General features: G+C 50.8%; 1 protein-coding gene across 2 annotated transcripts in view; it reads left to right on the top strand.

Annotated features, from left to right (window-relative positions):
• Window positions 1-13,591, top strand: part of TSPAN14 (tetraspanin 14) — a 53,551-nt gene that overhangs the window by 24,127 nt on the left and 15,833 nt on the right. For both annotated transcript variants that reach the window (XM_044916504.1, XM_021699597.1), the window contains exon 2: window positions 2,817-2,914. In XM_044916504.1, coding sequence (XP_044772439.1) covers window positions 2,834-2,914 — 81 coding nt within the window. In that variant the 5' untranslated portion in view covers window positions 2,817-2,833. The remainder of the gene's footprint in view (window positions 1-2,816; window positions 2,915-13,591) is intronic.

The following is a 13,591-nucleotide window of genomic DNA, read 5'->3' on the forward strand; positions in this document are numbered from 1 at the left end:
GAGACCCGTGCGAGGGTGAGAGGCAGCTTTTCCTCCCTGCTCCTCAGGTCCACGGGAAGGGGCGGGCGGGGAAGGGGGCTAGCTCTCCCCACCCCATGGTTAGTTGAGTGCCTTATCATCCCATGGGGGGGAATAAACAAGTGGGTGAAAAAAGACTGAACTGTTTCCCCTCAACAGTTTCCTCATGTGGGATGGGGAAATGGTGTCATTGGGACATTGCCACCCCTCGGCCGCAGAGGGTTATCTTGGTTCAACAGAAATGGTGTGATGCCCCGTGTGAATGCTCTGGGCTGTGCATGGCAGGTGTACAGGGGACACGTCTGAGTGTGGTACACTGTGTTGTGGATGCTTAGGGTGTTTCTGGTCCTTCCCCGGTGTGGACCTGGCTAGTGTAGTTCCAAATGTCTGAGTTACCAGGAAGTAAGGGCTGGGAGTGTATGTCTTGGTTGTTGAGATTCTCTGGGTCTGGGTTTGGACCCTGACGTCTGTGAAAGCAGTTTTACCTGGGTGGTTGTGTGTCTTTGTGGGGCGAGGTCTTTGGGGCCACGTGAAAGAGGGTGAAACCTAAGGTGAGGGAGGCCAGGTGCCCTGTGGAGAATTCCCCCCTCCAGAGCCTGCGTGCCCATGGAGTTCCTGTGGCCTTTCTGTGTTCTCCACGGTTTACCGGTCAGAACTGAAGAACAGGGATCTCCAGGTCGAGAGTCTCCACATCACCTCAGGGTAATCATTTCCCAAAGGCCCCAAGCAGGGGGCAGGGATGAGGTTGCCAGTACTCTGGAAAACAGACAGACGTGCTAATTAGCTGGTTTCTCTGTGGAGGAAGAAGGGAGTCTGGCTTTGTTTACTGCTTCAAAGCTTTTGAGAGAGAGCTTTACCATGGTTAGGTTAAGTGATGCCCAAGGAGTACTCTCTAGGACTCCTAAACTTTGGGGTACTGTGCCTGAGCAGCCTTCCCCAGTCTCTGGGGTCCAGTTCCACAGAGGGTACGGCCATCCACCTGCCAGGCTTCTCTAGGAACCACGAAGAAGAGGAGGCTGTGTTTGACAATTCTAAGAAGCAGGATTGTCTCGTCCATAAAAAGGAACAGGGTTTCTACCATTTAGAACATTTTTCCGCCTTCTAGGGCATTTCTGGCCAAGTTGACTGTTTTCTGTGATAAACTTGCCTGAGCTTTAGGTTAAAAAAAGTTTATTTTTCTATATGCATGAAGCTAGTCATCTGTAGTTGGAGAAAACCCCAGAACTTTGGGGTTTTTGTCATGTGTGCAACATGAATGGGTGAATGTTGGTTCCCTTTAGTTAGTTGCCTGCCACGAGCCATCCCGACCCTAGGCCTGGTCTGCGTGCTGGGCTGCAGCCAGCAGGGTCCTTCTGCCTTTGCAGGAACCCTAGAGGGACCGCAGCCCTTGGTGCCCAGGCTGATAACGGGTACGTTGGGCATGTCAGAATCACCGGGGAGTTTGTCAAAAATGCAGATTCTGGGCCCCACCCCACACCTACTTCTCAGAACCTGCAGAGGGGAGAGGCCCGAGATCTGTATTTGGAATGAGTCGTTCGATGCTGCCAGCTGGGTCCCTCAGCTCCAGGGATGCTAAGGATCAGTTTTAGTTGAGGACGCGGAGGCCTGAAGGAAGGAGCTCGGCTCCCTGCAGCCAGCGGCGTGGCCCAGGCTGTGTTCAGGCCTGCTGTGTGCCCTGTGCCCAGGGGTGTCCCTGGTACCCGGGATTGCATTCATACTCCCTCCTTGGAGGGGACTTCTGTGGAAGTGCTGTGCTGAGGGTGGGGCCGGGAGCTGCTGGGTCGCGGTCCCCTACCTGGCTGGTTTCTGAGGCCAGACGGGCCCGGGCCAGACTCTCGCATCCCTGTCGGAGGGAAGAGGTGAGCAAATGGAGGCGTCCAGACTACTGTGCTGGTTGGTGCTGCCCCGTGACCAGGAGGTCGAGTGGGCACGGCACCCATTTCCAGAGGGGTGTGGTTTGCATGTCCCTGCTTGGCGTCCCTTTCTCAGAACGTCACGAGCCCATGGCCAGGCCCCTGAGGCGGCTCCCAGGAAGGGATTTTGCAGTAGCCACTCCTTGCGGCAGCAGCTGGTTTCTTCCTGGCAGGTGTGGGCCGGTTGTCTCCTCACTGCCCAAGTGGCCTTGTCTGTTTTGCCTTGGGCCCTGTTACGATTTGCCCTTCTCCTCGGCCCCAGGAGGTGGGAGGGGAGCAGGGGGCTGAGGGCGAGCATTCCCCTGTGAGCCCTAGGTCCTGCTGCCCCCCCAGGGGTCAGCTTAAGGCCCCCACCTCCTTCCCCACCACTGAGCCACGGCTTTGGCAGCAAGGGGTGGTGGAGGAGTTAAGGACCCACCTGGATTGCTGTCGGGTTCCAAAAGGAAAGTAATGGGAGCACCTGGTGGCTCGGTCGGTCGGTTAAGCGTCTGCCTTCGGCTCAGGTCATGATCTCAGGGTCCTGGGATCGAGCCCCACGTCGGGCTCTCTGCTCCGCGAGGAGTCTGCTACTCCCTCTCCCTCTGCCCCCCCCCTGCTCATTCTCTCTCTCTCACAAGTAAATAAATAAAATGTTTAAAAAAATAAATAAAAATTGGCATCCTCCGTTCTTTCAGAAATTCTCTTCTTTTTTTGGCTCTTTTTGGAGAGTTGACTTAACATGATTTTTGCCCAGTCTGTAGCTGGCACTGATGGTAAAGCAGTATCTGGACTCGTGCAGGAACACGGAAACGATTTGGAGCCTCCTCGAGTCTGTGTGTGAACAGGTTTGGGGGCGCTGTTCTGCAGCTGAACCTGTCATCTCATCACTCCCATGTCTGTCCACAGATCCCGCTTCTCAGAAGATGCACTATTATAGATACTCTAACGCCGAGGTCAGCTGCTGGTACAAGTACCTCCTTTTCAGCTACAACATTGTCTTCTGGGTGAGTCACCGAGAGCGGCCTCGGGTCCCTTGCGTCGTCCTTTATTCAGTAGATATGACTGTTCACGTACTGCTGATTGGCCAGGGCCCCTGCGAGGCTTGGAGGAGAAGGTGGGCGGGGCTGAGAGCCCAGCTCAGGCAGAACCAGCGACAAGTTAATTATAAAACCGGCTGTGAACAGTACTGTGACAGGGATGGCCAGGGTGATGGAAAACCAGGTTAATGGGCCCCTAGCCCAGCCTTGGAGGTTCAGGAACTCTCGGAGCTCTGGCCCACACGCAAGTCTGTTTTCCCTTCCCTGCCCTGGGGATGCTCCCAACGACACATGGGCAGCGGGGTGCTTCGTGCCCTCCTGACTGTGAGCCGGGCCCTGTTCTGTGCTCTGGGAGCGAGGAGTGGACCTATTCCATATGGTGCTTGTGTTTAACCAGTAATGGTATTAGCCTCCTGAGCAGCGGAGCAGGGAGGGGAAGCTCCTTGGCTAGGGAGGTGGGGGAAAGGCATTCCAAGGAGGCGACTTAAGGGCTGAGACCAGAGTACCCGTGAAGAAGCAGCCAGTGGGGGTCTGGGAAGAAAGCTGCAGGCTGGAAGAGCAGCATTTGCAAAGGCCCTGAGGCAGGAATGCGCTGGGCATGTGCGAGGGACAATGAGAAGGCCCTGTGGCTGGAGCCCAGTGAGTACAGGGGGAGGGTACACAAGTGAGGACAGAGAAATGAAGGAGCCAGGTCATGTAGGACCTTACAGTGCTCAGTAAGTAGGTGGAATTATTCTCTGCCTCTTTTAGTAACTGTTGGTAGGTTACAAGTTGGATCTGATTTTGGAATGATTCTGCCGAGTGAAGGGATGGGTGGTGGTACCATGTTCTGAGAGAGAATTTTGGGACAGACGTGTTCAGATGGTCTCTTGGCCGCATGGAGGTGTCCGTTTCCTATGTCTGTGACCATCTTGGAGATAAAAGTCTGAGTCGCATCAGGGGAAGCGGGGGAGGCTCGATGAGATCATGGAGGGAGAGTGTGTTGACTGAGAAGAGGAGAGGTGTGACCATGGAGTCTTGGGATGCTAGAGGTGACCTTGCAGAGGAAAGTCCATTCCAGAGTTGGCTGTGAGTGGGTGGGCTGAGGGGAGGCTAGGAGACTCTGAGGCCTTCCGCGTAGAGAGGACAGTCAGCTGTGCCACAGGGGGGTGACGTAGGATGAGGACAGAAAATTGGCATTGGCTTTGATGAGGTGGAGGTTGTTGGTGACCCTGACCAGAGCTGCTGCGTGCTCTGGGGGTGGATGGAAACCCACCTGGGGCTGGCTGAGGAGCCAATGGGATGTGAGACAGTGGAGACCGTGACTCAGCGCGGTTCTTTCAAGGACTCTCGCCTTGAAGAAGACCAGGAAACTCAGGCACTGGCTGGAGACGGTCAGGGCGTCAGGGGAGGTAACATAGCATGTGTGTGAAACCAGTGGGCTGGTTCCGGGGAGAAGCAGACACGGTGTCCGTGCAGGTGGCTGAGGGGACGCGGTCGTGCACCTTCAAGTGTTGCTTGTCAGCTTCTGTGTGGGGGACATTTGGAGAAGAAGGGACGGAATGATCAGCCATCATGCCACATTTTGCTTCAACTGTGGGTGTCGGCATGCCCTGTTTGGGCCTTGTTTGCCTTGCAAACAAGGCAGATTTACTAAGACTTCTCAGCTTTTTACCCTTGATTTTATAGCATCATCTCGCAATGATGTATCTCAAAGTTTTGGGGGGGTTTCTGTCCTGGAGAAACAGGGTGGGATTCAGTGGGTTGGTCATTCACCCCACGTCTTTTTTCTGTGCCCGGACAACCTGTCCCCAGCAACTTCATCATTTCCCTTGAAATAAGGCAACGCAGGACATCGTTCCTGTGGGCTTCTCCTAACGGGAGGTGTGTGTGGCTGCCTCATCCCCGCAGCGGATGGCTTCCCAGACCGGCCCTGCCCTCTCCCTGGCCCCACCAGGAGGCCCTGCCCACCGGCCAGATGTCTGGTGGAGGGCCCCTTGGCCTAGGCAGGCAGTCTGACACTTGGGACACTCGGACACCTAGCTGACGTGTTGTTCTCTCCCACCCCCAGGCTGTGCTTGCTTGGTCTTGTGCCCTGCCCTCTGAAGGTCATCCTGAATTTTGCAGCAAGAGCAAAACTTCCTGCTGCTGTGGCTGAGGGCCCGCTAATCTCCATTTCTTCACATTCTCTTCAGAACAGATTCTTTGCTCTTGGGAAGCTTTTTCCCAACTTTCCCAGTAATAACAGCTCGGCCACCCCAGATTCGAATAGCGGAGCTCCTGATTCCAGAATCGTAGCAAGTCTGCTTGATTGAAGGGTGCTGCCGTGTCATCGGCCTTCTGCAGGATTGACAAGTCTGTGTGGTCGAGAGTCTGTTTCTCAGTTGGTGTGCGCTGGGGCCCAACAGGAAGGGACAAAAGCAGTCAGGAAACCGAGGCACAGGAGAGCTTGGTTGGGGAAATGACCCAGGCGCCTCCCTGCCGGGTCTCTAGCAGTGATTGCTCTCTTCATCTGCCCAGGAGCTCAGGGGTGGGGTGAGGCCTGAGAAGCAGGGGGTAACCACCCGGGTGCCAGGCTGGACTCGTACCCACACTGAGTGATCCCGAGGAGTCTTCGTGTTTTCATTGTGAAATGTTGATGTCACAGGCCTGCCGCCTGCCTCCCAGGGTCGCTGGAAACAGATACAGTCGTATGCCAAGCCTTACCTCATCAGAGAAGTTTTCTCTTTGAAATGGAAGAAATAACCAAAATCAGACGATCTAACAACCCCCCATGTTCCCATCACCTCTCTTCAACATTTATCAACTCATAGCCGATTCTAATTTATATCCCCCCCACACCCCCCTCCGCCCATTGTTTTGAAGCAAAGCATAGATAATTGTTTTGCACAGAAGAGTTTTTGTATTTGTTTTGTTTTGGCGAATGAACAGAGGGACAGGATTGCAGCTTTGCTGGCAGACCTGGGCTTAGCAAGCAGGTTCAGATACACAGAAGGCAAGCTGTGGTTGCTTTGACCAGTACTAAGAGCTAGAACAAACAAGGTTTTATTGAGTGCTTTGCCCCATTCAGAATCATTTGCACACTGACATACTTCACAGCCAACACCTGTACGCTCTTAACAGGGATTTTAAAGCTCTCTCCCTCCAGTTCGGGGCTCAGATTTTCCCAAGGGACTGTTAGTACTCGCTTGGGGTGACAAACGGGGACTGAGCCACCCAGGTGCCCCACTTTCTACTTTTAAAAAAAATGTATTTTATCTATGTATGTATGTAGGCTCTATGCCCAATGTGGGGCTCGAACTCACAACCCCCAAATCAGGAGTTGTATGCTCCACCAACTGAGCCAGCTAGGTGCCCCTCTACCTTTTTTTTTTTTTTTTAATCATAGCCATTCTTTGGTTGTATTAATGAGACCTGTTTCAAGTGCAGAATGTCACTTTGACTTAAGAAAATGCAAATCAAGGAGTGCCTGGGTGGCTCAGTCTGTTAAGCGTCTGCCTTCGGCTCAGGTCATGATCCCGGGGTCCTGAGATCGAGCCCCGCATCGGGCTCCCTGCTCAGCGCGGGCGGCGGGGGAGGGGGGGTCTGCTTCTCCTTCTCCCACTCCCTCTGCCCCTCCTCCCTGCTTGTGCTCTCTTTCTTTCTCCCTCTGTCTCTCAAATAAATAAATAAATAAATCTTTAAAAAAAGAAAATGCAAATCAAACGGCAAGAAGATACCATTTTGCACCCATTAGGATGGCTATTATTAAAACATACAAGCACACACATCCCCCCACCAAAATAACAGATGTTGACGAGAATGTGGAGAAATCGGAACCCCTGTGCACTGTTGGTGAGAATGTAAAATGGTGCAGCCACTCTGGAAAATAGTATGGAGGTTCCTCAAAATGTCAAGAAATAGAATTACCATATGATCCAGCAATTCCAGTCTGGGCATAGACCCAAAATAATGAAAGAGCAAGATGTCTGCACACCTATGTTCACAGCAGCTCTATTCACAGAGGCCCAAAGATAGAAGCGGCCCAAGTGTCTACCGACAGATGAATAGATAAGCAAAATGTGCTCTGTACATGCAGTGGGACCTTTTTCAGCCTTAAAAAAGGAAGGAAATTGTGACATGTGCTACAACATGGGTAAGCTTTGAGGCCATCATGCCAGTGGAAGAAGCCCGTCACAGAAGGACAAATCCTGTATGGTCCCACTTTGGGGCAGTACCCAGAGTAGTCGGATTCACAGAGACAGACAGGACAAGGGGGGTTGCCAGGGGTGGGGGGAGGGACAAGGGGAAGTCAGTGTTGAGTGGGGACAGAGTGCCAGTTTTGGTGGCGGTGTTGCTCAACAGTGGCCGCCCTGAGTGCCACTGAGCTGGCCTCGCACACATGGTTCAGATGGCTAAATTCTGTATTGTGGCTACTTTCCCACAGTTCCAATTATAAAGCAATCTCTCTGACTTGCGGAGGAGGGGCAGCTGGGAGAGGTAAACCCTGGAGGAAGGGCTGTGGAGGGCCCTGTTCTTTGTTCTCACCCCACCTGGTTCCACAAAGAATTTGAGCCCTCGTGGTCTGGCCAAGTGACTCCTCTGGAGGGGATGATTCAGATGATGTCTGCAACTGCAGGATCGCTTCCCACCGGCATTGAGTTTAATCGGCGAAGATTCAGATAAAGCCCTTGCCTGGATCTGTTTCACAGTTGGATTGAAAGTGAAGAACTGAGGCCCCTTGTGGCACAGACAATGAGCCCATGTTCCGAGGATAGGAGAGCCCCCTGCCACTGGCCTTCTCGGAGACACGGGCAGCTTCCCTGTGCAGGGAGTGTGGGCATTAGCTTCGGAGCCCAATGGGCAGCCTGTTTGTAGGTGAGCAGAGAGCCACAGGCCTCTGGACTCTTGACCAGAGTCTCTTCAGGTCCCTTCCTTCAAAGCCACAAAGGCCTCCCATGAATAGGGTGACAAGTCGGGAAACTTTTAAGAGTGAAAGAGAGGTTATTAAGAATTCGGCCAGAACAACAGGTGTATCCCAGGGCTGTCCCAGGCACACCAGGACATGTGGTCACCCTACCCAGGAGAGGCAGAGCAAGTCTGACATGGAAGGAGTGAAAGGTCAGTCCCCTCCCCCTGCCCCCAGCACCTTTGTGGGTTGAGGGTCTAATTCTCTTTGACCTTATGGTGTGCCTCCTTTGATAGGGGACTCCCCACATCCTGCGGTGAGCTCGTGTCTCTGGATCACTCTGACTGATCTAGAAATGCCCTTATTTGAGCTGAACTCTGTTCATGTAACACCACGTCCCAAGGCCTGACACCCTCCCGACCCCCGCCTCAGATCTCAAATGCAATTTCTCTGCTTCTGTCTCTGCGTAATTAGTGTAATCAAAAAGGAAAGTCTAGGGCTTTAATAATGAATGCAGAGTATTTTCACTTTCATTGCTGAGAAATGGTACCTTTTTCTCTTCAAGTTTTATTTAACATACTTTTGTAATTGCATGGAAATTCTAGAAGACTACACAAGGCACCCCAGCTTTGCCCCGTTCCCTCCCCATGCTCCATCCTGTCTTCAGTCGCACACGCTTTCCCATCTCTGTGAGAGCATCCTTGCAGTCATGAGGTCTGCGTTCTCATGTCAGCATCCCCTAGCATAGAACATTCTAGGTTGCCACATAGTTTTCCTGATTGTATTTTTGGAAATTCCCATATTGGAGATTTCGGTTGTTTCCAATTTTTTTACTATCCTAGATAAGGATGCAGTGATTAGTTTGGTGTAGTACAGATTTCTCCCTTTGGTCAAGGGAGGGAAATTATTTGCTGGGATAGAGTCCCAGGAGTGAGACTAAATGGGTCAGAGAGTGTGTATGTTGTTTTGACCTGGCTGACATATTTATACAGTCAAAATTACTTCTCTAGAAGGGCTGCCCCAATTCATAGGAAATAGACCGCCTTATCTCCTAGGGGTGTGTGTGTATTTTTCCACATTTGCACTTGCCAAGGCCGAGGGCAAGGATTGCTTAATCAGGGATTCCACTAGAGCGCCCTGATGCTACTCCCTGTAGGCTTCAGCTCCTGATCTCACTTGGGCACGTGGGAGGCCGGGATCATCAGCAGGGATTTCTGATGAAGGGCTGTTCACAGCGCACTGTGATCATTGCCCGGTGCATGTGACTATTATATGCTCCTGGGGTGGTGTCAAGTCTGGGTACCTGGTGATGTGTATGTAACTCTGCATCCTTCCCTAGTAGATAGCTGGCAAGGCCCAGTCTACTGATTGGTCTCGTGTGCACGAGTGCCCTGTTCCCATCTTGGTTCCCATCTTCCCACCTTCTTCTCCTCTCTCTCGCTCTCTCTCTTTTTTTTTTTTTTTGCTCTAGGGAGGTGTAAATATCACCTCTATGGAGGTGTAAATTTGATAGAATAATACTTACCCACTTCCAGTGTATAGTTCGATGAGCTGACAGCTGTATACTCCCATGTAATCACCGTCACCCCGGTGAAGACGTAAAACCTTTCTGTCCCTCCAGAAACTGTCCTGTACCCCTCTGCAGTACTTCCCTCCCACCCCGTCCTCAGGCAAACTGTCCATCTGCCTCCTGTCACTCTGGTTAGGATGGACTCTCAGATCTGACTTCGTTTAGTGTAGGTGGTGTTTTCTCTGTTGTTCTGTTCTGAATTTCACTGATATCTTTAAAGACTTTAAAAAGTATTTTTAAATTTTATTTTTGAAAATTGTAGTAAAGCATACAGAATGATTTAGAATTGTCGTCATTTTTCGATGCACAGTTCAGGGGTATTAGGTCCGTTCACATTGCTCTGCGGCTGTCACCACCATCCATCTTCAGTCTGTTTCATTGATTCCTGCTCCTATTTTTTAATTACCATTTTTAATTTTTTTTTTTAGCGCGAGAGAGAGAGAGAGAGAGCATGTGTGAGCATGTGGGAGGGGCAGAGGGAGAGAGAATCTCAAGCAGATTCCCCGCTGAGTGTGGAGCCTGACACGGGGCTCGATCTCACGACCCTGAGATCATGACCCGAGCCACAATCCAGAGTCGGAGGGTTAACCGACTGAGCCACCCAGGTGCCCCTGCGCCTATTTTTATTTCCTTGATTCTACTTTGGGATTACTTTGCTTTTTTTCTAGCTGGGTAAAATAGATTAGATCATTGATTTTAGATCTTCTTTCCTTGTATAGGTATTTGATACTCTGTGTTTTTTACATCCCACACATTTGATACATTTTCATTTCATTTGGTGAAAATATCTTGTGTATGTGCAGTCTGTATGTAATGTGTCCTTTCTTCTCCCTTCTGGCTCACTTCAACAGTTTCTCTTTATGACTGGATTTCAGCAGTTTTATTATAATACGGGCTGGTGTGGTTTTCTTTATTCTGTTTGGGGTTCATTGGGCTTTTGGGATTTGGGGGTTTATAGTTTTCATCAGATTTAGGACTACTTTGACCATTATTTCTTCAAATACACACCTCCCCTCCCTTTTTCTTCTCTGACTCCTTGTTGTCTCGTGGGTCACTGAGGCTCTGTTCAATCCCCCACCCCTACCCTTTAGTTCAAATAGTTTCTATTGCTTTGTCTTCAAGTTGACTCATCTTTTCTTCTATAGTTAGTGTCTAATTGCTGTTAAACCCATCTAGTGAATTCTTCATTTCCAGTGTTGTATTTTCTATTTCTAATAGTTCCATTTGGACCTTCTGTTTTCTATTTCTTTCCTCATTATGTTTATATTTCCTTTTAAATCCCCAAGGGTGTGTACAATATCTGTTTTCATGTCTTAGCTAATTCTACCTTCTTTGTCATGTTTGTGTCTTTTTCTAGTTACTGAATATTTTTCCTTGTTATAGATCACAAGGAAAAGTAGATTTATTTCCCTTCTTGCCTATCTAGTAAATTTTTGTATTTTTTGTAACTTTTTTATTTTAAGTAGGCTCCATGCCCAACTGGGGCTTGAACTCACAGCCCTGAGATCAAGAGTCCCACACTCTACCTACCGAGCCAGCCAGGCGCCCCTGTCTAGTAACTTTTGGTTAGATGCTAGATATAGTTTTCCCATTTAAGCATTCCTCCTGTTTTGGTCAGCTCAGGCTGCCATAACAAAATACCACTGACTTGTTGACTTCAGTGACAGAAATTTAATGTCTCACATTCTGGAGGCTGAAAGTCAGGGATTGGGGTGCCGGCACGGTTGGGTTCCGCTGAGGCTCTCTCCTTGGCTTGCAGATGGCTGCCTTCTTGCCGTGTCCTACATGGCAGAGAGAGCTCTGGTCTCTCTTTCTCTTAATAAGGCTACTAATCATGGAGGCCTCACTCATGACCTCATCTAACCCTATTTACCTCCCAAAGGCCCATCTCCAAACACCATCACATTGAAAGTTAGGACATCAACATACAGATTTTGGGGGACCCAACATCCAGTCCATAACACCTCCTTAACAGTATGATGTCTTCTGAATCTGGCATTTTTTGCTAACTATTGTGTGTGAGATTCATTCATGCTGTCGTATGTAGTTGTGGATCATTGGTTCTCACTGTTGTATAATAGTCCATTGTGGGGATGGATCATTTGAGATTTTTTACAGTTTTAGGCTATTTTTTATGACCTGTTCAGGTACTTTAAAGACAAGACCAGGTTGGAGACCTGAATTATAGGGATGCCCGGGGGTTCGTGTGGCCAAGCTGAAGGAAATCCTGTCTTTGGTCTCTAGGTCCAGATGGTTTCAGTGTGAAAGTTCAGCGCAGGACTAGGCCGACTGCGGCTCACAGGCCTGGCTCTCGGCCGGGTTTTGCACATACAAGTTTATCGGAACACAGCCCTGCCCATTCGTTTACGTATTATCTCTGGCTGCTTTCCTGCTATAAAAGCAGAGTTGAGTGCTTGGAGCAGAGATCATCAAGCACAAAGCTGAAAATGTTTACTATATGGCCCTCTACAGAAATGTCAACTGCTGGCTTAGTATTTTGGTTTTCTCCCCACTGTTCCTCACTGAACTGTGCCGGCAATGGTAGAGGCTGGGGTGAAGGTGGGGCTGAGGCTGGGTTGGGGTTCCTTCTCTCTGTGCCTGGGGAGCTGCCTCTAACCTCCCTTGGATGACTCTGCCCTTCCTCCTTCCTGTCAAAGGCCTTGACACAGTAATTCCTGGGCGGGGCTTGGTGGGGGTGGGCTCTCTGTTATCTGGAAACTCAGAGACATCTGTGGAAACTGCCCCGAGTCCTCTGGGTAGTCCTTCCCCCTCCTCACTGGGGCCCCTAGCACGTGTTTGCTGGCTGTGCTGGAAAGGGCACACATGCTTCTTATTTTCAGAACCGCCCTTCCGGCAGGAGGAAAAGCTGGTGTGTGATAGCTGTGTGACCCCGCGCAAGGCACCATCCTGCCCTGCGCTTCGCTTCCCTCTGTAATGAGGAAGCCGGGCTCCAGTGTCCCTTCCGTCTCCCAGACCTTGCAAACTCCCACTGAGAAGTGGCTTAGTTTGGACTCTTTGAACGTGGGACTATTTGAAAGTGGCATTCCCTGTACTCTGTAGGGTTCAGAGTGGCTACAGTCTTGAAGGGCGAGGCTTCCTAACCCCGACAGATATCTTGAGACTCACTCTCAGCCCCCCGGGCTCTCAGGGTCAGGTTGGGTCTAGAGTCTCTGCCCTCTGGAGTCCTTTCTGGCCAGTAGTTTGAGTTGTTGGCATTTCAAGTGGCCACAAGCTCTCTGGTGTTTTCTGAACTCACCAGGTCTAGAGTCAGGGTTTCCTATCCTGGAAAGTGCCTGGACCATGGGGTTGCCACCCTGGCATGATTTATGAAGGCAGAGCTTAGGCCGTGGGAGGTGTATAGGCCTTTGCAGATTACTGGCCTCCAGCTGCTCAGTTTTGCAGATTGGCAGACTGAGGTCCAAGAGAGGGATGGTTTGCTCAAAGCCACAGGGTGAATTAGAAACAGAGCTGAGGTTCTGTTCTAGCTTCTTCCACTCTGTCCTGTTTTCTTTCCATCATTCTTTCTTACCTTACTTAAAAAGCCTTCAGAGGCCCTGTTTCCCTAAACTCTACTTCACTGTGGTCTCTGAGACCCAATAAAACAGATGCCTCTGGGAAAGAAGGACTTTCTCTTAGGACAAAGGCTGGAGCTGGAAGTTATTGGGGGGGTGGGGCACAGAGAGTCTGAAGGCCAGCAGATGCTGGGTGGCATCTGGACGGCCCCTCAATGCCTCTGCTCTGCTCCCCTCCCTTGCAGGAGGGCAGGGCTCCCTTGGGCCGGCTCCATGCCCTGGGGTAAGCATGTCACTTGTGATATACTTCCTTCAATTCCTGCAACCCTCCATGACCCAGGAAAGGTCATTCCCATTGTGCAGAGGAAATCATAGGCACAGAGGAGTTCCTGGACTTGGCACGAAGTCCTGTCACCAGACAGTTGCAGAGTGGAGACTGGAGCCAGGACCAGCTGACTTGTGCTGTGTGTTCAGCACTACTCAGGCCTTGAGTTTGGCTTACTCTTGGGTTTCCTTCTGGTTTTCATTCTGAGACTCCCATAGGCAGCCCTGTGAACGTCAACCTCTGACAACCAGGGGATTTGCAAGAACCAGAGGCCAGTGGGCGCAGAGCCTGAGAGCGTTGCATTGCTGCTGCTGGTTTGCCTTGAGCTCCCTGCAGGAAGGCCTCTGAGGCCTGTAAGAATTGCCCAAGT

Source organism: Neomonachus schauinslandi, chromosome 6 (assembly GCF_002201575.2).
Source record: "Neomonachus schauinslandi chromosome 6, ASM220157v2, whole genome shotgun sequence".
Lineage (NCBI taxonomy): Eukaryota > Metazoa > Chordata > Mammalia > Carnivora > Phocidae > Neomonachus > Neomonachus schauinslandi.